The sequence below is a fragment of the Agrilus planipennis genome, unplaced genomic scaffold, assembly GCF_000699045.2.
Source record: "Agrilus planipennis isolate EAB-ADULT unplaced genomic scaffold, Apla_2.0 scaffold20, whole genome shotgun sequence".
NCBI lineage: Eukaryota > Metazoa > Arthropoda > Insecta > Coleoptera > Buprestidae > Agrilus > Agrilus planipennis.
Genome location: NW_020439516.1, coordinates 2,046,773 through 2,071,969, shown reverse-complemented (window position 1 = coordinate 2,071,969; position 25,197 = coordinate 2,046,773). Strand labels below are relative to the sequence as shown.

General features: G+C 35.1%; 1 protein-coding gene across 3 annotated transcripts in view; it reads left to right on the top strand.

Annotated features, from left to right (window-relative positions):
- LOC108735058 overlaps positions 1-25,197 on the top strand; it is a 33,097-nt gene that overhangs the window by 1,840 nt on the left and 6,060 nt on the right. The window contains exons 2-5 of one of the 3 annotated variants that reach the window (XM_018466846.2): positions 9,663-9,785; positions 11,853-11,963; positions 15,677-15,875; positions 23,643-23,683. In XM_018466846.2, the coding sequence (XP_018322348.1) occupies positions 9,707-9,785; positions 11,853-11,963; positions 15,677-15,875; positions 23,643-23,661 (408 nt within the window). In that variant the 5' untranslated portion in view covers positions 9,663-9,706 and the 3' untranslated portion in view covers positions 23,662-23,683. Of the gene's footprint in view, positions 1-9,662; positions 9,786-11,852; positions 11,964-12,160; positions 13,029-15,676; positions 15,876-23,642; positions 23,684-25,197 lie in introns of those variants that run through there. The other 2 variants (XM_025979244.1, XM_018466845.1) reach the window with 2 other exon arrangements.

Genomic DNA, 25,197 nt, shown 5'->3' with positions numbered 1-25,197 from the left:
ATGATCGTATTCTCAAAATTGCATTCAATAATAATACCCGAAAGAAATTTCCTCGTGAATTACATCAAATAAAAAGCTTCCTGTGCACTATTGTATATGTAATATGTGTCGTAATATAACATTAAAACATATTTTGCACACACGTAGTAGTGCTTCAAATAAAAGAGCTCATGTTAAGAAGGTATTTTTCTAATGCTATTACAGGAAGAGTGTCATAAGCCCCTATTTTGCACGTAATCCTTAAAAAAAAAGGATTAAGCACTCTTAGTACTTTCCTTTATACCAACAAGATAAAGAAAAACAACAATTACATGAAGGGAAAGTCATAAATTTCAAAAGTACGTAAATAACGTCGTCATCAGAACCGAATTTAAATATCAATTTTGTAAAATTCATTGTCGCTCCAGTATTGCACGTTTATTATCCCGTAAGACAGTTAATTATTTTATGATTGATTACCGTTGACGTCGTTGCTTGGCGTGGTGATGCCTGTCTAGCAATATCAAATTATCGAAAATCTGGAATATCAACAGCGAACAGGTGATTGAAATTTACCAAAATGTAGATAAACGCCAGTAAAATACCACGTTTGCGTACGTAATCCCTCAGATAATTTGTATCGTCCATCTGTCGGTCTGTTGCTGTAAAGCTCGAAACCACTGCATGAATTTTGAAACGTTTTGCACGAATAAATGGAATATTATCTGTAGAAGGTTGTAAATGTAGGCAAATATTAGTATAAGTATCATAGGATGATGAGATGTGCAGTTTTTTCGAAAGATAATTTTTTACGATTAATTTAAGAACGACTTAACGAATTTTGAGAAATATTCAAAATCAGGGCTCATACGAAGTGAAATTACAGCTCCTCAAGATTTGAAATAATTTGTAATTTCTAATTTAAATGGCCCTCGAAGTAACCCCAAAATACTCAAGAAATGCACAAGTGAAGAGTTAAGCGCGTGGCTGTCACATCTCTGCCAGCGCGAGCAGATTTCCATAACAACGGTGCCGTTATCAGCAAATTTGTAGATTTAGCGTTCCCCATCCGTTCCCGAACTAAGAAGAGATCGCACCGGAACGACTAATCTTCTGCACCTGCACGCCCTTTGTATGATGTACTTTAACTCGAAATATTCATATTGTTTCACACATTCTTTGCCGCATATTCTGGTGGACTACTCCAAGACCTACTATATCTAATTCCATGTTTACTTTTCATCGATTTTTGCAGCTCTTCACCTATTTTTAAAGCCAGGAACCGTCACTGTTGTGTATCGACAAAGAAATTATTAAAAAATGGATACGTTGTTTTCCATGTTAACAAACCCTATACAATTTCGAAGTACAGGAAAATCAAATCCTTAATTGAATTTTAAAGTAAGACATAAGGATCTACTTAAGGACTATCTTCGTTTCTTGTCTATTTAATTATAGAACCGACAGCCCAAAGCTCTGTTCTAACTTCGAGTTGACTGCGTCTCTCCAATTGATGTTTATTGTTTCTCTCTTGTTTTCCCTAGAATTACATTCATTGTGCGTGAAATTATATGCCTTTCTGCTCCCAATTAACGGAAACGAAGTACTAATGGAAATTTCATGTTTATGTTTGATACTACACCTCAAATGTGCTCGTGTAATTGGATATTATACGACTAGACAGTCTCAATGGGCCATTGGAACATAACTTTATGTTTATCGAACGTACAGTTGCGCTCTTTGAAAACTGACAGGGTAAGCAACACATTATACACCAGAGTAACGTATTACTTCGGTGTAGAACAGGTTGTCGTAATCGTAGTTAAAATCATAAGGTTGTCAATCTTAAGACTGGTTGGACACGCACCTCCACTCTTTCTTACCCTGAGCTAATCTTCGCATTTCCCTAAAACAAGAAGATCCCACATCCTTATCTGTTTGCAAACAGTAATCTAATCCGGGTCTACCTCTATTCCTCTTAACTCCTAGTCAGAGACATCTTAGAGGTTCTACCTCTAGACTAGACCTTCCTTCCTAGGCCATTCATGCCTGAGAAGGCGTCCTACTAACCTACCTCGCCTATTTCTTATTGACTTCCATAGAGTCATCTGTTCTCCCATTCTTTCTAATACCTATTCATTTCTAACCTTCTCTACCCACGGTACCTTCATTATTCGCCGTAACAACACTTTTCGAATGCTTCTAATCTTTTCTTTTCCACCGCGCCCACTGTCCATGATTTGCACCCGTACAGCGCCGCTCTCCAAACATAGATTTTTAACAATCTTTTTCGAACAAAAAGAAGCTTTTGTCTAATATGTTGAAAGATCATACTCTCGATGACTATGCACAGAAATACGATGGAATATTGTTGCTTATCTGTTTATATTCTTGTTATAGTAGTGAATGAAGCTTCTGTGACATGTTAACTTTAAGTTCTGACGAGGTTCAGAGTTGATGAACAAAACGTTAGCTAAGCAGTAAAATAACGCTAACTCTTATACTATCCTTCTGAAAATATTTTATCCCTTTTAGTTCCCAATGGTCTCCAAATGTGGATAAATTTGGGACTCCAGGAGGAAATTACTTTCCTTGTATATAACTACAAATACTACCGATCAAGGAATTGCTTTATTTATTTATTTGTAATGTACTCTATTCTTCTATAATTCATAAAGAACTACTTTCAAAAAGCCATTTTATTGTAATTCACTTCAAAAAAAATTTTGTGTCAACATTAGAAAAAGTAATTCGTTTCACCAAAACAAACGAATCATTTATCGATGAATATTGAACGGTTTATTACCTTTTCATTTTTATTTCACTTTTAGGAGTTGATTGTACTCCATAAATGTAAAAACCGTTAGAAAAGATGCTAATTAAAAAGGGATGTATGTAAAATATGGATGTTGTGGAGACAGTAGTCTCCATTATTACCCATCTGAATTGAACACAGGAGCAAAGACAAGCGGAATAACGACCCCTGAAGAAGCTAATAATTATTTAGGAATAGTCTGTCCAGGGCCCTAGCCAGTTGACTTTTTCAACTTGTATTATTAATTAGGAAATAGTTAAAAATAGACTTCTTTCATAATTTCGTGTCAAAACGCCTGTTAGTAAAAATGCTCTTTTATGAAAGGCATCATAAAGGTAGCGGTTAAATATACATTAAAATAGTTAAAGATTCGACCAGGTCTGTTATTAAACAGGAGAGATATGATGTCCAAAGACGATAAAAAGCAAAAAAGATTTTTGCAATGTTATTGACCTAAACAACATGGTGAATTTGTGGACAAAACTTAAACACAGGCGAATTCGAGTAAGCTAGTAACATTAACCTACTGTATTAAGAATGGTCTTTCGGGTTCGATTCCCGGCGAGGATGTGAAAGCAGTAAAAAAAAAATTTTCCTCATTAAATTGAGGTAATGTGTAGTGGAATAAAATTAGGTTAATTTAATATTAATGTTTGATAATTATTTTTTATTTATAAACGCATATTTTTGCGCATGTGTGTGTAAAACATTAGTTGGAAAATTAAAGTACAACTGTTGGTTAATCGATTGCCCCGCCTTCCAAAACAAATTACTTCGCTAGGGTGTTGAGTCTACCCTTAATTAATCTACACAATTTATGGAAAAAATCTGAATCTTCATTGAATCTAATATTTACCAACCGCAAAGTACAAATTCGTAAGTAAAAAAGATTAAAACTTCGATAGGTTACATTACAGAACGAAAAATCGAATAAAAGTTAAATCAGTAATTCTGCGGCTGATCGGCTAAATGTTTTATTACTTCGACAAAAAATTCCAGTTACTCACCGTTAATATAGCAAAAAGTTGGAGTCGAAAATAAATTTCCCCTTATCGTATAAACCCAGCACATAAAAAAATGTTACACCATTGAACGATGTTTACATAAATTAACAGTAATGTTAGGCTATTTTGGTCAGTTTTGTTTACAATTTCTCCTAAAATAACTACCAAACTCTTGCAACTATAACTGTAACTCATACGCTGCTTGAATGCGACAACTTCATAAAACGTATTGTAAAATGAATTTTTTTAAGAGCATAAAAAAGCATAGTAAAACAAAAACAAAACAATGGACATGCGCTAACAATGTCTCCTAACTCATTTATGAATGTTTTTGTTTTTTTTTTTGATAGACTAACTAAAAGGCGTTACAATTGTTTTATACTAACTATTACCCACGGTTTCGCTCGTGTTGATGTCTTACATGCGTGTCACAGATCATTAAAAAATACAATAAATCTGTTCTGGTCTTGATCAGGATAATCAGGGTAAAGAATTTTCTACGTTAAACATACACTTTGTTAAGATAACAGTAAATACAGTTCCTCATCGAGATGAAAAGATTTTTTTTCTGTCCCTCGAGAACAGTATTCTTTCTGGATAAACGGTACTCTATGTCCTTTATTATACCCCGGATAATGCATGTACAAAACTTTATGATGATCGGCTAAGTAGTTAAGGAGAGAAAGCGTAATGAACAAACAAACAAACAAACTCATTCCCATTTACAATAAAAGTTAGGATTACCAAATGGTTAATTAAAGTGAATAGGAGTTAAAAATGCATTAGGTAACAATTTAACAGACAGAGAGCAAATTCTTTTATAAATATCAAAAACATTCCCTAATTGTCAAAATAAATTAACTGTGAGTTAACAGGATAGTAGACTACTGCCTGGCAGTATTTGCTGATAACAGTGGTTTGGTTTATTGAAACTGTCTGTGACGTATTGATAAGTTAATAAATTCGAAATGAAATCGCTATAGTTTCAATAAATTAGTGACCAAGAAATTAATGTTCATAGTCTAGCTAAGATTTTTATAAAAATAAATTTTTGCATTTAATTTAAGAACGAATTAACGAATTTTGAGGAAAAGAGATTCAAAATCAGGGCCGTAGTTAGAACCCATACAAGTACAGGTTCTCAAAATTTGGAACAATTTCTAGTTTAAATGGCCCTCGCAATAATCCCAAAACACGCATAGAATGCCCAAGTGAAGAGTTAAGCGCGTTGCTTTCACATCTCTGCTAGCGCGGATAGATTTCCATGACAACGGTGACGTTATCCGCAAATTTGCAGGCCTAACGCTCTCCACCCGTGCACCCGTGCCCGAATAGAGAGAGATCGTAGTGGACCGACTAATCTTATGTACCTGCATGCTCTTTGTACATATTAACTAGAAATATTCATATTATTCTACACATTCCCTGGCGCATATTTTTGTAGATATTCGAGGGCGTACTGTATCTAATTCTATGTTTAGTTTTCATGGATTTTTGCAACTGTTAATTTTTAAAAGTACAAGCCGTCATTTATGTGTTAGACTGTATAAAAATAAACGCGCCGTTTCCCGTTAGAAAATCAAATTCCTAATTGAATTGTTAAGTAACCAAGAAATTAATATTCAACGTTAAGTAAGATTCTGTACCAACGCCTAATTTTCGATTACTCATAATATTTTTCTTTTCGTATTCGATAACAGTATCAAAATTTGTACGTACGGACTGAATTCTACTTAAACGTAATATTGATGTCTCAATCTTTTTCTGAAATAAGTTATAAGAAAAATTGAGTAAAGGGAAAGTCGTTTATGAAGTATATACATTGCTATACCTAATTTCCTGGTCGGGGTTTTTTTAATTCCTCATGTATTCACGCTAGCTAATGGTATCGAATATCGATTAAAAATGCTGTCTTTTATTGGAATGTTGCCATAAATTGATGCACAGGAGCGGTGGGTGCGACAACTTTATCAGGTATCAAACGACACCAACGCTTTTACTTTTATTTTATTTAGTCAGTAACAAAAATATAGCGCGTTTGCCGCGTAGATGCAGAAAACGATAAAAGCCCTTCAACCTAATCCAATTAAAAAGGGAAACTGTTTGAAGGGATGCTTACAATCATTTAGGGTAATAACCGAATTTCTCAGTTGGTCTCTCAATAGCATCATAAATAAACTTTGATAAATATCTTGACTCACCACAGTGGATTTCCCAAGACTCCTTTGGAAAATGCAGCACAACAATTACTCAAACGTTCTTAAAACACCATCACCTGAAAAAAAATATACATTTAGAAATTATGACTGATATCTGTATTGCAGAAGTAATTTTGTTGTTTTATAGTTGAGCTTAGAGGTTTTAGTAAAAGTTAACATCTTATGATAGTTTATAATATACAAAACAATTAATTAACTGATTGATATAAATTTATCCAACCACAGCCCAAACCCCTGGGTCTAGAGACTTGAATTTTGGAAATACCTTTCCTAAACAACGTAGGCGAGCACTAAGAAAGGTTTTTTTTACTAATTGAGCCCCTAAGGAGATTCAGATTTTGATGCATCAATCAAGGCACATTCCAAACCCGTAGGTCAGGAAGCTTGAAATTTTGCACACTGTTGAATAAAGCGGGGGTTAAAAATTTAAAACGTTATAAATGTTTGGACAGACTACAGTTAGGTACTTAGAAATATGTTCATTACTAGTAAAAGAGGTTGACAGTACTAATAAGTAGTATAATAAGTTTTCTGACGAAAATATTATTTAAAGATTATCAGATAGGAACTACCTATAATTGTAAACGATTGTTTTTTTGGAATATTGAAGTATGTTATATACATACTATGGATTACTTCAGTAGGCGCTATACCTTTTTCTTTAGAAATACAGTTCTATAGTAGGGACGTTAAAAATTGGCATAGTCCGTAATAAAACTGTCGCATTTACACTTACTATTACTCACGACAGACGTTATGGGGAATATCGTAAACATAGCAAAGAGATGCCAGGTAAGAATTGCAGCGGACACCAATAAAGAAAAAGGAATAACATTATAACAATTGATGTGTAACAGAAGGAGATGCAGACAAGCATCGGACTTTAAAGATAGTTTGACATTCTCAGAAATTTAGGAAAATAGGGACGCTTGTTTAAAGATATAATTCCAACGAGGTAATTATAGAGCCGACCCTGATCTTACCTCAGCAACCTTAGCAACCCCTAACCGCTGCACCGCTTACTATTATTCAGTTATCTCTTTTCACTTTGTCTGTACTACTCATTAAGCATTTCCTAACTTAAAGAGGGCGTGTTCAAAACGCAACAAATGACTACAGTCCCAAGTGGAGACGAGAAAGAAGATACATCAATTTTCCCAGATAATTTATTGCGGGTTTTGATCGTTCCAACTATAATCGAAAGTATCCATTATTTTTAGTAGGTATACACACAGTTTTGTCCTAAAAATGATATCTTATCGGATGTACGTTGTCATGCGAATTATTATTCTTTTACCGTTTTTCAAAATTAACCAAAATTAAGTTGATGCTTGTAAATGTATATAAAATGAACTCTATAATTATGTAATTTAATCTGTCGTTATATTATTATTTCGAAAATGCTGAGAACCGAGTTTATTAATTTATAGAAGTTGTAAGTATATGTTGTACAATAATTAATATAAATGAAAGCCGGGGAGTGGGTTTATGATAGGAAAAGAGCAGACAGATTAGGGGCATATCTCACGTCGTATCGTTAAATTCTACATAAAGCTGCTCGGAAAATGACAGAATTATTAAGAAGATACATAAGAATCTATTGGATCATCCAAAACATTCCTTAATGTGTATACGTTAATCAAGTTATGCTTAGTAGATATATATTAACAAGGTAACCCTATTAAATAATGTCAAATGTCCTGTTAGGATAAAACAGTGAAGCTTATCACCGCGATGTATTCAATGGGCCCTAAGAATTAAGCTTTAGTAAGCCATTATAGGTACTCTTGATAAAGCCCTATAAAGCAGAAACAATATTGTCGAGGCAATAAAAACTGTATGAAAGTTTCCTAATGTTCTTTACTTCATTTGTTCACAATTCTTAGTTGGACAATTTCGAAAAAACTAAATAGAGTTAAAAAAAAAAGTCAACAACATTAACGACAACTAAAGTAAATGAAGAAATTCACTTTTTATGTAATTAGGCATATGAATTAAACGAGATTATCTTCCTGCAAATTTTATGATAAAGAGAAGTATTATTTTCCTGCAAATGGAGTAGGCACGCATATAAAGTTACAGGTTGAATCAGAACAACCCTCAGGCTTTCCTCTAGTAAATGCATAAATAGGTACGTACATTACATTTGCTTAAGTCTGTTTTATTAAAATGAACTTTGACATTTGAATGCACTTGGTTTTACAGAGCAAAGCACTCAGTAGGGAATTCAATTTATAAATCAGTTTGAATCAGCGACGTTTCTTTCACGAAAAATGCATCCCAGAAAAAGGTAATACGGTTTTTCCATAGTCTATCTCTTTTTAGTATCTAAAGTTTGTTTTTGATAAAATAAAATTGTCCCCTAAGGTTCTATCTTGATTACAAAGCTGGTGCATTTAATAAAAATAAAATGTAAATAAAAAATTATTCTCATTATCATGATGGTTTCAGTTATTAAAAGTGTAATGATTCTTCAATTAATAAGGAGAAAAATTAGATGATTAAACTGCAGTGCCGTTAACTTCTCTTTGAACGATGTAACTTTAAGTCAAATTGTAAATCGCAAATCCAAAAATGGTATTACGAATCCTGGAAGTTCCACTATAAAGATGTCAGGCTAAAGGTCGGGACCCTACAATTTGTTCCAGTAGGGTACCCTAATCAAAAATCCTACAAATGGAGCGGTAAACCATCTGAATTATAATGTTAGTGGAATTAAATATGTTCAACTAGGTCAATTTCCATAGATGGATATCTACTTGTTGAACTGAACCACGGCGTTGTTCACCACACCTGATAGACACGTTATCAAAATCGAACAAATAAGTTCATGGAGGTCAGTCTTCTGTCCAAACTGCCAGACGTGGATCGCGATTTCGATCTTGTTGGATTTCATCAGCGTATAGCAGTTTCGACAGAACACTTACCACCATGAACTTCTTTATTCATATAAGGCAACTTAGGTTTCTCTAATTAGGACCCTGCAAAGCACCTCAATTTGCCCCATAAGACCACAAGGCTCTGTAAGGTGACTCAATCCAATCGGAGTATTTTAGACTTTACATATGGTTTTGAGCAGATTTTTCTTTTTGAGTCTTTATGACAGGGCAGCTTATGCCCGATCCGATTCATATCCTAACCTTTCTTACTCTTTACCGGGGTACTCTTAAATTCTTTTAAACAAAGCGTAACAACTCTCAAAAATATTAAATTGCATTTATTAGACTTCGGGGTATTCGGAGTATTCTCTGGGGTGTCGGAATATGAGAATTTGAGACGTTATATACGGTACTGAGATTTTGCTTTTTGAGTACTAATGACAGGACAGCTGACATACCCGATCCGTTGCGGATTCTAGTCTTTCTTACTTTCTACTTGTGTACTCTCCATGTCTTTTGAACAAAGCGTAATAACCCCCAAAGACTTTAAATTGCATTTATTAGACTTATATTACTTTATTGGGTATATGGAAAGATATCTGAAGGTATTTGTGCAAAGTTCTCTACACTGCGTCGTACTTTTCAAAAGATGATGCAGCCCTATGATAATTGCTGGTATAAGAATGTTCGGTCCTCAATAAGACATTGGTGTATATTCCTTAAACGATAAATAGTGTAACATTAATAATTACTTTCTTGGTTTCAGACAAAACAGAAGAAGGATGAAGGTAAAAAGGATCAAATAAGGCTATGCCTCACATAAAAGCTCCTTTCCCAGAAGCATTCGCAATGGCTTTAGACGAGCAACAACAGACATTATTGAACAACAGTAAGTGGGTAATCCATAATCGAAGACAAAATGCAAAATGCACATTTAATAGATAATAGTAATTCAACTACATTACAATCGATTTTGGTCTATGAGGTAATGCATAATAAATTATTTTCCAGGCGACGCGCGTTTAGAATATTACCGTAACGATCCGGTGACAAAGAGAATTTTATTTATTCTAACAGAAAATCTGCATGACGAGCTAATGCCGCAATTTAATGTTAAATGTTTAATTAAATAAGTAATAACATAACGCAAGTTCTTTAGAAAGCAAACAACATTAATATGTCGGTAAATTTTAACCTCAAAATTATATATCAAGAGACTATTTGGCAAGAATTATTAAAAATAAATTACGACTTTTCAATTAACTAAAGATAGGGATGAGCAAAATTTGTTTTTTTTTTGGGACCAAGGCCAATCATAATCTCAAGAATTCAAGCAAGGTTGAACCTCGAAAAAGTAGTCCAATATTACGACGATGTTATATAGAGGCAAGATTAAAACAAAAATTAAACTTTAGGCTGGAAGAGTAAAGCTAAATCTATTATGAAAATATCAAGGGCATATATCTAAGAATGTCAGACCATCAAGAAGAACTACAGACGTGCAAGATGAAATTTATCATTAAACATACAGCAAATATTTGTATAAGTCTTGAAGTCCTATTAAAGCAAAACCAAGGCTGTATCATTATTTCCAGGAATATAAGACTACATACATCCCCATGTTAAGCTGTAATATTATAACTAATGGTAAGTCCATAACTGTAAAGTTGGGATTAACAGATCATCATTAGGTCTGTACATAGAAGACCAAGTGCAGGATAAAATCTGTAAACACAGCGATGATTGCAATGCAATTCCAAAGTCAAGGAGCATGCAGGGTGCAACGCCTTTGAGATCAACTTTAAAACTACCGGGTAGGCAGGAATATTCCTACCTGGGACATTCCTACCTCCCGTACTACCAGTCTTCATTACTGGTCAGATGTTCGATGGACGAATCTCCTTAGGTTCATGAGATCGCCACATTCTCCTGATTATTGACATTTATGTCGACTGAGGTACCCCGACCGCTTTTGATGATTGTAACGGGTGGGACCACTTTCGAGAACCTTTTCCTGTACATCTATTAATAAGGGTCTGTCCATTTTCCACACTTTTACGGAGTGGTGTGCCCGTAGAGGGATACCAGTATCGATATTGAGCACCAGGTCCTACTCCTCAAACTCCTGGTGATTTGACTATTTCCACTAGATCGTAAGCTTGTGAGTTACAATCCAGAGTTACGCCAATGGTCACAAGATAAAATATAATGCAGAACCAACATCAACACTAAACCAGTAGATGCATTTTCAGAACTATATTATCAGTCAGTTGGTGCTTGATTAATCTTTATTCGTCATGATTGGGTTTTAAGGTTAAATTAAACTTTTGCTCATCAGTAATGAGGATTAATTCCAGCGCAGTTTATCAATTAAAATTGTAATAAATCTAATGGAAAAACAGTTTCGTAATTATAAACGAAACGATGTCGTAAATTTTCCTTTTGAGTATTTCTTCATTATATTAATTCAGCGTAAAGTGTGAAAGATTGTCCATAATATTACCGCCTTTCTTTTTTACGTTCCATCCGCAAATATCTTTCGGCATTAAATCAAAAAGTGAACATCAAACGTCTGCTAGTTCTGGTAATTTGAATTTATCGTTGAAACGATTTCACCCCGAAGAGTACTACTCAAACAGAGTAACACAGCATACCTCGTGATGATTTGATAAAGCAATTTTAGACAGAAATTAAAAATTAAAATTAAATTTTCTTTTCTTTTAACGCGGTTGCAAATACATAGATTTTATATGAAGTTTGTTCCACTTTATTTAATCTAACTAAAATTGCCAAAATTGAACTGTGACCCAGATTGTGAGAAGCAAAAATAGTCTTGTCTTGTCTTTAGTTCTAGTCCAAGACTGAAGGAACAAGACCAACGCCGTTTAGTCATGCGTTTGTTCATCACTAGACAATATGGAATAGTTCAAACACATAAAGTTTTTCTTTATTTCAGGAACAAGATCTCAACTTTCAGTAACAATTGTGGAAGCTGGACCAACACCTCAAATTAGTCCCATATCTGATAAAAGCACACAACACTTACTATCTGGTCCACTTGAAACAGGTAAGAAAACAGTTTCTGTTGTACCTTAATTCTATTTGTTTTAAGGCTGAGGTGTTTTTCGACTTTATCTTATACGAAAGATGATCCACAAGTAATGTTAATCTGTTATCTATAGTCCGTATATTTTTTTTACTTGCTTATATACATATTCACAAGTCCAGCAAAATAAGTCATATAAATAGACCATGATTCCCTAGAAGTACATTCATTTGAATACGAACATCAAAATGTAGAAAAACGAAATGAGAGCTGTTACCAACAACCTGTGTTTGAAAAAAAATTCTACCTAAGACAGACATACACAGTGACTTGGTGGAGACATGAAGATACTCGGCTTCTCTATATTCCACAGTTGGACGCTGGTACAAGGAGTTTTAGCTGGGTACACTTAGAACACCCACTGAAGATGAACATCGCAAAGGGCACCCGTCCACATCTTTCCTTTTGGTTATATTTGAAAAAGGCGAAAATGTTGTATTGGTCGATCGATGGCACCGTCCAATAAATCCTTGCAAACGAATTGTGTATCAAAAAGGTCTCTGCGCGTTGGGTACCGAGGATGTTAACCGAGTAGAAACGGGTCGACACTTCGAGGATGAATCTCAAAAAGTTCTAAGTAGATCGAGAAAATTTTTGGTTATGTTTCCTGATGATGGAAGAGGCCTGCACCCTTGGAAGAGACCTGGATCTACCAATTTGATTCTGAAATCAAACAACAACGAGCCACCCCACCGACGTCGGAAAAATTCAATAAGTTCGACTGGAAAGGTACATTTTTTGAGACGCTGAAGGAATAATTTTGGTGGAATATTTGGAAAAGGGAGCCACTATTTCGGGCTCTTACTAAGCAGACGCTTCGAACTTCTCAAGCACTCCCGTGTTCTTCACAAGATCTGGCTACTAGTAACTTCTACCTCTTATCTCAGCTTAAAGAACACCTCCGAAGTAAGAAATTTGGAGACGATATCGAAGTGGTGGTTGCTGTTGAGGTGTTTTGGGAAGGCCAAGACAAAGCTTTTAAATCTAAGGGAATGCTGGGCTTAAATTTAAACTAAATGTATTGACTTGTTAGGATACTATGTAGAAAAATAAATAATTTTTTAACTATAATCACCGTGTTTTATTTTCATTATCGTTACTTTTGGATCACACTTCGCAATTATTGAGCTCGGTTGTTTGGTAAAAGTTGTTTCTAATTTGTAAAAATTCATCCATTAGCCACTACATTACTGTTGAAGTGTTTAGGTTTCATTTGTGTGGATTTGATTTTGTACCAATGATTCGTATACTTTGCAGTTTACTTCTTCAGGGTAGACCTGAATTATTTTCATCGATTTTTTCACTTATATGTGCTAATTTTAAGGGAATAGGGACAGTTATACCTACATCCATATGAATGACGTTTGGTAATATATGTAACTATTATTTTAATCACTTGTTCAAATTGCGAATGATAGGAAACGTTTTGGCATTCTATCAAATAAACACGTGTTATGTTTCTGAAATCCAATTATATTAATATTATTTTACGTAAATGGAAATATTCTTTTTATTAATAATTGAAACAAACACATTCAATCAATATTCGCGTTGATGTGGTTACGTATTTGACAGACAGGCTGGCGGTAGATTAACTTTTCAGTTTAATGTTTGACGGAAAGTTACAAACAATTGCCCTAGATTGGTAAATGATCGTGAAAAAAAGCCCTGGGGAATTAATGAGTGATGGAAATAAATTGACATTAAAAATTAAAATTTTAATTACTTGTCTACGGTTTGAGGGACGAGATACTTACAGCGTAACAGATTTTTAAGTTGTAAAGGTGGCGTGTAAATGACATGAATCTATAGGGTTGTTCGGAAAGCCATTTCGTTTTTTTTGTGGAAATGAAAGACAGTTTTCGGATAATAAACAAATACTTTATTAAATTATATATTGACCGTTCTGGTCCAACACCTTTTGCCATCTTTCTGGTAGTAGCATAATTCCACGCTCATAAAATTTTTGGTCTTTGCTGGCAAAAAACTGATCGAGGAGGTTTTTGACCTCCTCATTTGAGGTGAAGGTTTTACCGTCCAAAAAATTTTGGAGTGACTGGAACAAATAATAATCCAATGGTGCCAGGTCTGGAGAATATTGTGGGTGTAGCATTGTATCCCATTCAAGCTGTAAAAGCTTTTGGCGAGTGACCAGACTTGTGTGAGGTGTCGCGTTGTCTTGGTGAAACACTACACCTTTCCTGTTGATTAGTTCTGACCTTTTCTGTTGAAGTGCATCATTCAGTTTGTCCAGCTGATGACAGTAGACTTCCGAATTAATCGTTGTGTTATCCGGTAAAAGCTAAAAAAAAACGATTCCTTTAAAATCCCACCAAACAGACAGCATCACCTTTTTTTGGTGAATATCGGCTTTGGAAATGGTTTGAGCCGGTTCATCTTTTTTGCTCCATGACCTCTTGCGTTTGACGTTGTTGTACACAACCCATTTTTCGTCCCCAGTGATGATGCGCTTCAAAAACGATTCATTTTCAAAAAACTTTTGGGTGTTTTATTCCCACCAGCCAGTAATGCTGGTGGGTGGGTAGTCCCTCCGGACTACGCCGGAAGGTAGGGCGGAAGGCCCTCTTCAGCCTTCTTTCAGGAATCGTAGGAATCAGTGGGTGGTGATTCGGGTGAGAACGATGAGACAAACGAAATTAATACAGAAGAGAATGAAAGATTATCTGTGGAATATTACTGCCCCAGCATTAGCCTAAGTGATCCAAGGAAATCAAAGAAAAACTCGAACCCGGGAATCGAATCGGTGACCTCCCGAATACTAAGTAATGGTCTAAACTTCTAGGCCATGCCGCTCGGTGATCTGCTCTCTATGGCCTCCTCATCATAAGGTGCTCCTCTGTTAGTGGGGCTCCTGATACTGAAGGGGTATATGAGGGCAGATCACCCGTAGAAGGAGCAGAGCATAAGGGGCAAGTGACTGACAATTAGAACTATAAAGATGGCTAATAGTAACTAATAATAATAGGCCTGAAGGGGGTAAAATTGAAACCTTCATAGAAAAATACATGGAATTTTGAAGCCAAACTGTCAAAGTTGAGAATAGAACCACTTTGTAGGAGCCGCTACCTGAGGTTAGTTTCGGTCACTCCATAGCCTTCAATGAGTATGACAGAGTAAGCAGTAATGACCCATATTGCTTTCTCTTTTTCTTCTCCCTTCCACTCCCATATCAAGCCCCTTACGAAAATTTTCTAATGATCGTCCTGCAGTTTAGGGGTAGCATTCTGGACTTCGTTCGCAATACTGTTGGGTTCGGTTATAGAAGACGGGACCGACCTACGAAATTGAACAGATAAGAAAAGGAAAGAATTATCTTACTCGCACTCGCAGGAGCAATGAGGAGCTCCTTGGCTATACCTAAGGAGCACTCGGGAGTCAAAAGGGCCGAGTTTGCCCGGCAGTGTTTTAAGTTCTTTTTGTTTTCTCATTACGGATTTAACCGTCTATTCATTTTAATTAAGAAACAAAAGAATTGCAGTCTTCGTCTAGTTTCTAAATCATTCCTATTTCTTCAATTAATTGGAGTGTAGATTCAAAGCCAGTACTTTTTCTTTCCCAACAAATAAATGGTATTTATTAAACTTTCAGTTTTAAAGTAATGTACTGTACTACCTATGTGATAATCATAATGAACCAGTTATTATTCTGTTCAGTTCCAGAGACCAGCGTTTGCTGTCAGGGGTTGAGGACGGCTTCTCTCTTGTTGGAAAGCCCTCCAAAATGGGGCGAAGCGGCCCGATATGCTTCCAAACAGCACAAAAAAATCGCTGGCAGAGCTACATTCCAAGGACAAGTGTACAACTTCCTAGAACGTCCTGATAATTGGAAATGTTTTGTCTACCACATGACTGTGTAAGTACCAAATTTAGAACTTCGTTATGTAGTATAACATTAATTAAATGATTCTTAAAAATTCCTCTAGTTTATTCATAAAAGATGCAGTGTTGCTGAACATAAAACGTTTGGAAATAGTACAGGTAACAATCGATCCTTATTTTTCCATCCCAGAGGTGGATTGTTTTTAAAATTTAAATGAGACTAACTTCGAGATATAGATACCACATAAAATAAAGAAAGAGTCATAAAATCGGACTACTGACGATCAGTAAAAAGTTATGTGTAGTCGTAGGTACATAAAAATAAAAATATAATACGCGTCCATTTGAGAAGCTCCTTCTTTTTTCTTCGGTAAAAAAACATACTCATCTTCAACAAAATTCCCTTGCCGAAAGCTCACTACATGCCAATGAGCCAATACTAATCATTATATACAATCCACAATTGCACGGTTGCTGCAGGGAATATACGAAAAAAGCTTCCTCATTTGCGCCATGTTTTTTAGACTCCTCCCATTTGATGAATCTTAATATTTTGGAGCAAATGTTTATGTACTTATATGCAAACGAATGACGACACACTTATGCTCTTTTTTTTATGATTTATACATAGTAATCATAAGTTGGAATTCGTTGATGGGCAGAGGGCATCAATTCAACACTTTGTTTGCCGACTTCATTCAATTTTCTTTTTTATTTTATTAAACTGTGAAGATAAACGCTGGACAAACAAGGTTTCACATATTTTCCTAAAGGGTTCATCTTGCCCGTCTCGTTTGTCTCTGCCTAACCACCACCACCCATCCAACACCAAAATTCCTAAAAGAGACCTAAGAAGGTCTTACACCTTCCCTTTGTTGCAAATATGTATAATTTTATGTTAAAGTAAATCAAAAGTTAGCTGAAATCTTTTGTGACCTACTGTAAATTCTTCGCCCATTTAGCCTACCTCCTTTATGATTTTCGCAACCTTGATAGTACACCATTCATAAATATTAATCGTGGGAAAAGGAAGACCTACTGTTTTATTACCCCCATTTGGAGGTCGGCAGGAAAATAAAATGCTTGTAATATTTCCACATAAAATATTGAGTGTATTGATTTACTCTGGCTTTATAACTGTTCTCGAACAATGTGAAGTACCTACGTGGGAAAAAACACGCAAACATAACCCGCCGAATAAAATAATTCCAGCGGGAAGACTGAACTTATTAATGAAAAACTTTACGAAAACAAAATCGCCTTGATTTGTAAATGAAAATTACGATATCGATGTTGACAGTTTTAGATATTCTTTTACTAACGTTGTACCCTTAATCATAAGGGACATCTTTAGAATTGATATAAGTAGTTGGGCGATTGATAAAAAGGCGTTTATTTAATGCTACTTTAACTCGATTAAATTTGTAAAACCTTAATATCATATAATTCTGGGGAATCTTTGTATGAATCCGTTTAATTTTGAATGCACGTGAACAGAATTTTGTATAAACAGGCTAGTAAATTTCATAGCAAGTAATAAGTTTTTGTATATTCTTTACGCAAAAAATGGATTCCATGTCAACATAGGGCGCTTGAAAATAAAACAGGGAATTATTGGGAATGTTGATGTCTATTCTGGGCGGACATTTTGACAATATTAATCATTCGTTTGTTCGTGGAAATTATGCAACTGGTGGGATAAGTATAGGATATATGTTTATCTACAACGGATAATTTCATTTCCATTTTTTGTTCGTAAATAATTGTTTTGTTGGTGCTTTGTTTGTCTATATTACGAACATTTTGTCTTCTGTGCCAATCAAGCCAGCAGTCACATGCATAGAGAACTCAAAATCCATAAAATACAAACAAAACATGAATTCAGTCAAACATGTAACTTTAAATAATTAATTATAAAACGACAATATGAGTCAATCATTATGAGAACCGTCTCACATAGCTATTGAAATACTGTAAAGCAATGTATCTTTATGTGATAACTGCCCAGAAATTTGCATGAGAAGGCTCAAAGGGATATTGATAGAACTCGGTTCTCGAAATTTGTGCGAATTATGAAAAACAACATCTACTTACATCATACGCTCACAGCTGCACATTCCATTAACAATACTTATTTCATTAATATGACTACTTAAAAATTTCATCACAAATAAAGGAGATAATGTGTTAGATAATTACTACTACAATTTGAAAAGAATTAAGTTTAATTTTCATTTAATCATTTCCAATTCTCTGCCGATCACATTCTCTAATCTATTTATCTTGTAAGTACAGAAACTATTTTCAAATTGCTACAGAAGCTTTTGTTACATTTCAAGCTTTCGGTGCATTTTTTTGCTAGTACTGTAGTACAATCGATTTAGAAGTTAGAGCTTACCAAAGCTCGCATAATTTAGTTACAACAGCGATAATAACAGTTGAAGTATATTGAAGTTTGAAGATTAGTGACAGTATACAGGATGCTTGGGAATTGTAGAAAAAGTTATTGACAATAGAACATATTGTCATTGTAGAACACGGTTTAATTAGATTATCTACTCATTATCATCATAAGGTCGTCAGTCCTAAGACTGGTTGGACACAGATTATCTACTACGCCAATCATCATCATCATCATAAGGCCATCAGTCCTAAGACTGGTTGGACACGTACCTCCACTTTTTCCTATCCTGAGCTAAACTTCGCATTTCCCTAAAACTAGAACATCCCACATCCTTAACTATTTGCGAACAGTAATCTAATCTAGGTCTACCTCTACCCCTCCTAACTCCTGTTTCTGCCTCTAATATGTCTCTGACTAGACCTTCATGCCTGAGAAGGTGTCCTACCAACCTATCTCGCCTATTTTTTATTGACTTCCATAGAGTCCTCTGTTCTCCTATTCTTTCCAATACCTCTTCATTTCTAACCTTTTCTACCCACGATATCCTCATTACCCGCCTATAACACCACATTTCGAACACTTCTAACCTTTTCTTTTCCGCCGCTCCCACTGTCCATGTTTCGCACCCATACAACGCCGTGCTCCAAACATACACCTTTAACAACCTTTTTCGAATTTCAAAATTAACGGTTCGCGATACAATCATATAATGACAGGAAAAATACGGAAAAATTCAGATAAGAATATCAGGTTAAATACGACACCCTACTCTTTCCAGCGGAAAGATATCCTTCTAGCAGGACCAATCTCTCTATACAAAAGTGCTTTCAGAAGGGCGACTACTTGTACGTTGTATTACTTCGATTTACTCTATCATTTCTGCAATTAATAATAAATATTCTTTTTGCTAACTCTTGTTTTCTTTCTTGCCCTGCGCCTCCACCATAAATGAAGCCACTAAAACCAGTTATGTTACTACCCTTGTACTTACAAAAATACTTGAACTATAATAGATCACCCAACACAATTAATTGTGGTGTCTACTTTATTCATATTGACCTATGTATACTCGTAGAATTTCCATTATTATTAATCAAAATTCTTATATGAGGTCGAGCAGTCATAAAGTTAATCATTAGTTAGATCATCTATAAATTTAATGGTAATGGCAGCATAGCATGCAACTCCGAAGTTTCAAGTAATGATTCTGATATTAGAATAAATTGACGCCGATTGTATCATATATTTTCATGTGCCCTACGATACCTATCTGAATGAGCAGTGACGTATTTGTCGAAGCTAACGCAATTATGACAATTTTATTACAAAAGCCACCACATTTTCAGTAATAGTCTTGATTACTGCAGAAAATAATTAACAGTTAGAATAAACACGGAATGGGAGTCAAACAATTCACATTACCAATTGTCTTGTGGTTATAGGGCACGAATTTCTTGTTCTTGTTGCAAGCAGGAGGCAAGATATATATTTCTCTTAGTAAGAGTAAGATTTCTTGTGAAGAGGTTAGCAAAAGTAAGAATTCCTGCACTACAGGAAAATTTCTGAACTATTCACTTCAAATAAAGAGACAAAAAATTTCAAAAACTTATGCATTTTTAGAAGTATGGCAGTCACATAACGTAGGTGTGACAGTATGTAACTATATTTACATCGATAATGTGAAAATTTGTAGTTCCCGCAGTGCAATAATGAAAACGACTGGGGTAATGACAATATCCTGCCGGGAAATCCATCTAGCCAGGCGGGAAGTCGTTCTGACCGGGTTCAGTTGTGTGCGGTAATTCAGTGAATTAAACCATCTCCGAACGTAATTTACAACAAAAAGCACTTGAGCCTAATTAATAATTTACACCTGCCCCAGAAGTAGTTTATTACGTTTAGTTGAAGGTTTTGCAAAGAAACGGGATTGCGTAATCCCATTCATAATTAATCGGAATGTTATCTCTTCAGGAAGGAAGCGAACACAGAGCTAACGCAACGAAAATGGGATACAGGATGATAGATTATGGTCACCGCCATTAGGTTACTAGTCCTAAGACTGGTTTGGACACACATCCTTACTCCTTCGCCTGTGCCAACCGTCGCATTTCCCGAAAACTAAAATGTCCAATATCTCTAATTATTTAACATTTAACGAACAGTAATGTAATTTGGGTCTTCCTCTACCTCTGATTTAGGGCTGCGGCAAGAGTCAAGAATATATCAAAAACAAAACAACTCAAGAAACTTCTCTTGCCAAAACCGTGGCAGCCCCATACAGCGTTGCCAGTGTCAGTACGTTCGTACTAGATCCAGTTATCATCATCATCATAAGGTCGTCAGTCCTAAGACTGGTTGGACACGTACCTCGACTCTTTCCTATCCTGAGCTAAACTTCTCATTTCCCTAAAACTAGAACAACCTACATCTTTAACTATTTGCGAACAGTAATCTAACCTAGGTCTACCTCTACCCCTCCTAACTCCTGCTTCTGCCTCTAATATGTCTCTGACTAGACTTTCATGCCTGAGAAGGTGTCCTACCAACCTATCTCGCCTATTTTTTAAATTTAATTTTCTGGTTCTGACTGATTTTAGGTATCTAGCAAGTGAGATAAGTCAGGACGGAAAGAGTAGTAGAGATATAAAGCAGAGGATATCGCAGGGTTGAGTCGCCTTCAATAAAAAGAAGTCACTTCTAATGGTCTAGACCTCTAGGCCATGCCGCTCGGTAAATATGGTGGAAAAAAAGCTGAATCTATTAAGAGATTCAAGAACTTTCCTGTCTCAGTCAACAACATTCTTGTGCTCTGAAATTGTCTTTGAAAACTGTTTGAGATGGCAATTCTTCCAAAGACCAATTAATTTGAAAACTAAAAATATAATCATCTAAATACACGTCTGTCATTGTAAATATGCTATGTTCCACGTAGTATATTATACCAGCAATTTGTCTTGCAGTAACTATTACTACGCGCGCAGCATAATGATTGCTTTGTCAGTTCAGATGATTTTCTTTAGTCATCGTGCTCTAATACAGGTTTAGTACATAATTTTCCAATGTAACGCGAAATGGCAGTCATCTGGTATGACAAAAAAATTAACCATTGGTAACACTGGCCCCATGCGTTTACTTCTTTTTCTTCTTCCAGTGTGTTTATAACTAACCCTTCATGACTCAGAAGATGTCCTACGATTCCATCTCCCTTTTTACTTATTAAATAACTGTTTCGACCTATCAAGCCTTTCTCAGTACTTAGATACTTATATGATAGCCTGAATCAATTGAAGACTGAGCTTCCATCAAAGAATATTTAAAAGCAATTATTTTATTCATTATTTCAGATTTAGTCTGTCAGTCATGTTAGCTGTTCTATTTTCTATTCTTTGTATATCGCGACTAAAATGATAATTTATCCAGGCATTTTAATAAGGCTTCGTGATGATATCTTTAAAAAGGAATAATATTCAGTATGCTAATTTGGTCCTTGATCAGGACTTTCGTGGCAAAGGTGATGCTGCTGTCTCTAAAGCCATACAACATTCAGCAGACGCGAAGTAAATGAGTTAATAAAATGTAAATTGTTTGAAGAAGTTGAAAAAAGGACCTAAATTGTTTTAGTGAACATTGTTCCACTTTTTCTCGTCCCTTCTAAATTTTTGATAAAGGCAATGTTGAATAGTGCTGAGCCACGAGTTTTGTTGTAAGCACACAAAAGAATTAATAGCTATACAGGATTTCTATTTTACGCAGATTTACATTATATTAAGCACAAAATAACTACGGTTGACGATAGCGTCTTTGGTGATTTTTAAGAAACTTCCACACCGACGCGTTGCGAAATTTTCTATCGCAGAGGAATATTTACATGAAGTTCGGCATCGAAACTTTAGTGACGGAAATGGTATTTTTGTTTTCACTCACCAATACTTTCTAGATTGGTTTCGACCCCTTATATAAGTCGATATAGACCACTGGGTATTCTTGATAAAGGTATATAAGCATGGATAGTATGAGATAGTACACATATTAACTTCTTGGTCAACAATTTTTCGAAATATCCAGTTATAGATCGCGATTTCGAGCTTTTTAGTTCTCACAAGCACACCGTACGATGTCTTCAATAAAATTATAGACCAAGATACTCCGTAAAACGCAGAGTCTGCGTATCATTGGCGTGTTTGAAAGAAGAAATGGTGAAAAAACTACCTCAAATCAAGAAGAACAAACTATTTCTTAATCAAGACAATGATCTGTCGGTTATGATGACCAAATTGCATGAATTGGACTTCGAATTCCTTCTACATCCGCCACATTCTTCAGATTTGGCGTCCAGCACCTGTTTGCTATCCTCAAGAAAATGCTCGCTGGAAGATGATATGCTCCGATAAAATTTAAAGGGTTGCATAAATCGTTCTATACGAAAGGCGTGGAAATGTTAGAGGGGCGCTAGAATAATTGTATCACTCTAAAAGGAGACTAAGAACCTTTTCACACGAGCTACATTTTGTAGCGCTTCCGTTGCGCTAAAGTAGCGCGACAGTTGCTAGTTCGTATGTGCAAAGAGCGATTTTTTGCAGCGTTTCGATATTGTAGCCGATATAGTAACGTATCTATTTCAAACTTAAAGAAACAGTTATTAAAATGAAGTCGCAGAAGAAAGACGAAGAGAAGCTTACTTTATTAGCACTTCTGATAAATTAAAGAAAAAAAGGAAAAATATAAAAATTGGAAAGATTTGGCCGATCTTTACAACAGCAATCGATTGATAAAAGGATTTCTATAGATCTCCTAAAATTTACATCGAAATTAAAAAAGTTTTTCAGTGATTCCTTCTTCCCATGCACTTCCCATAGTTTTCCCTGCAGCTATTCCAAATGCAGTCTGAAACTTTCTACGACATTGGTATGCCGCACTACTAAAAATACACAAGTTTGGAAGCGTTAACTTAAGTGAATGTATTTCTTGGTGAAGCGCAACAATTGCATTTTATTTTTACGACTATTTAACCGTACGATTCAAGCGAATTGCCGCTAGAGTTCAGCAACTGTAGTGTTACGTTTTTGAAGCGCTGCTCTTGTATGAAAGCATCAATTTAAAACAATGGATTTCAAAAAAATGCACAACTGTAGCGCTTCAGAAGCGCTATTACAAAAAGTAGCCCGTATGAAAAGGCTCTAAGTTGATGAATAAACTCGAATTTTGTTGTATAACTTCTTAGTGGCTATCAAACAACTCTAGCATCTGCAACTATCATCATTAAGGTCGATGCATGTCAGTCAAACGTTTGACTGTTTCTGTCTTTATATCCCATTGTCTGACCCTTGAACTTTCACACAGTTGATCAATCCTTTGCATTTACACAATTTCTTGACTCTTTCACATATTTGTCATCAGAATCGTCTACATAATTTGACTTTCTGACCACTGAATCTATCAACAAAGTGACTAACAACAATCTTGATGGAAACGGCCTTACGAAATGTAATGAGTCGTCTTCGTTTTTTGTTGTGTTTGTATTTGGAAGCGCGAGACGGTGTCGGCGGCAGTGGGGTCGAATCGATGCCGACGCTCAGCGTCGTGACGGCCATCGCTCTGCGCATCCGACCAACAGTTGGTTCCCGGTCTCGGTAAGCGTCGTCGTTTGGGCCTCTTCTCCGTCGTCTCCCCAGGTCCCATCAGAGTAACACGCGACTTGATTCCCGTACGTGAATTTTAAAAAATACTCAACAATATAATTATAACAATAGTGTTACAAGTTAAGTTCCTCTACGCGATTAATTACACCAACTTTTAATATTTGTAAAGTTTAGAATTAATGAATTAAACCAAGTTTTAAACACAGCAAACTCGACAATCTTTTATACTATCGATTATATTTTACTGATGACAATGGCTTTTGGTGGTAAAATTGTTTAGGTAAATTTAATTTTAATCTTAAGCTTATTTTTTTCCATTGCATTTTTTTTGACTTCTAATTTTCATAATAGCAATTCTTTTAGTCTCAATTTTATTCATTTTAGTTTGTCATAGAAGACGATTAATAATAATTAAGACACATCAATAAGACATCAGTACAGTAATTATTCTTTCTCTATTGTCTCAAATTTGTTAAATTAAACAGAAAAAATTATAACATTTCGTTACCAACCCCATAAAAAACACAAAATATTTGTCATATTCCGATTTTAGATTAACGTTGGAGTAAAATTTTGGAAAAAGCACAATGTTTTTAGGACGAGAAGCAAGTGAGTTAACTATAACTCGCCGAGCTGTATATAAAAATGCCTTTAGGTATATGCATCAGTCTACCATGGGCTCATCAACCCAATGTTCTGATTAACATTCGTTTTTATCTTTTTATGACTATTCAAAAGCACTTTTGTGTAATACGTTTTTCCTAACCAAACATTTGATAATCTGAAAACATTTACTTCGAAAATTTCCCGCCAAAACGTATTCGATTGGTGTAAATCATTATATGTAAAAAAAGACAGCTTGTGGTACCATTCGTAGGTTTATCTAACAAACATGACAAACAGCTTGAATCTATCTCATACGTGGTAAATTAATAAATAAACAAACAAATTTTTAAATGTGATTTAAAAGACATTACCTTACATTATACCGTATAAACAAAGCAGTTTTGTTCAAAGTCAATGAGAAATACCAAACTCTAATTCCAATAATCCTTCCATCAATTACAAAAACGTCTATGACATAATTTGCAAATATGATTAGATGATATTTTATATTTGTTGACCAATAATTCGTCATTATACTGCATTAGCTACGACGAAATGTTGTGAATATATAAACAAATTTAATTTCGAGAAAATTAATTTAGACAGTTAATGATTAGCAAACATTGACGAAATTTGGATGTAATGTCATCCAATCAATTAATGACATCGGATTTGTAAAAGTTTTGAAGGAAATTTGAGGACAACAG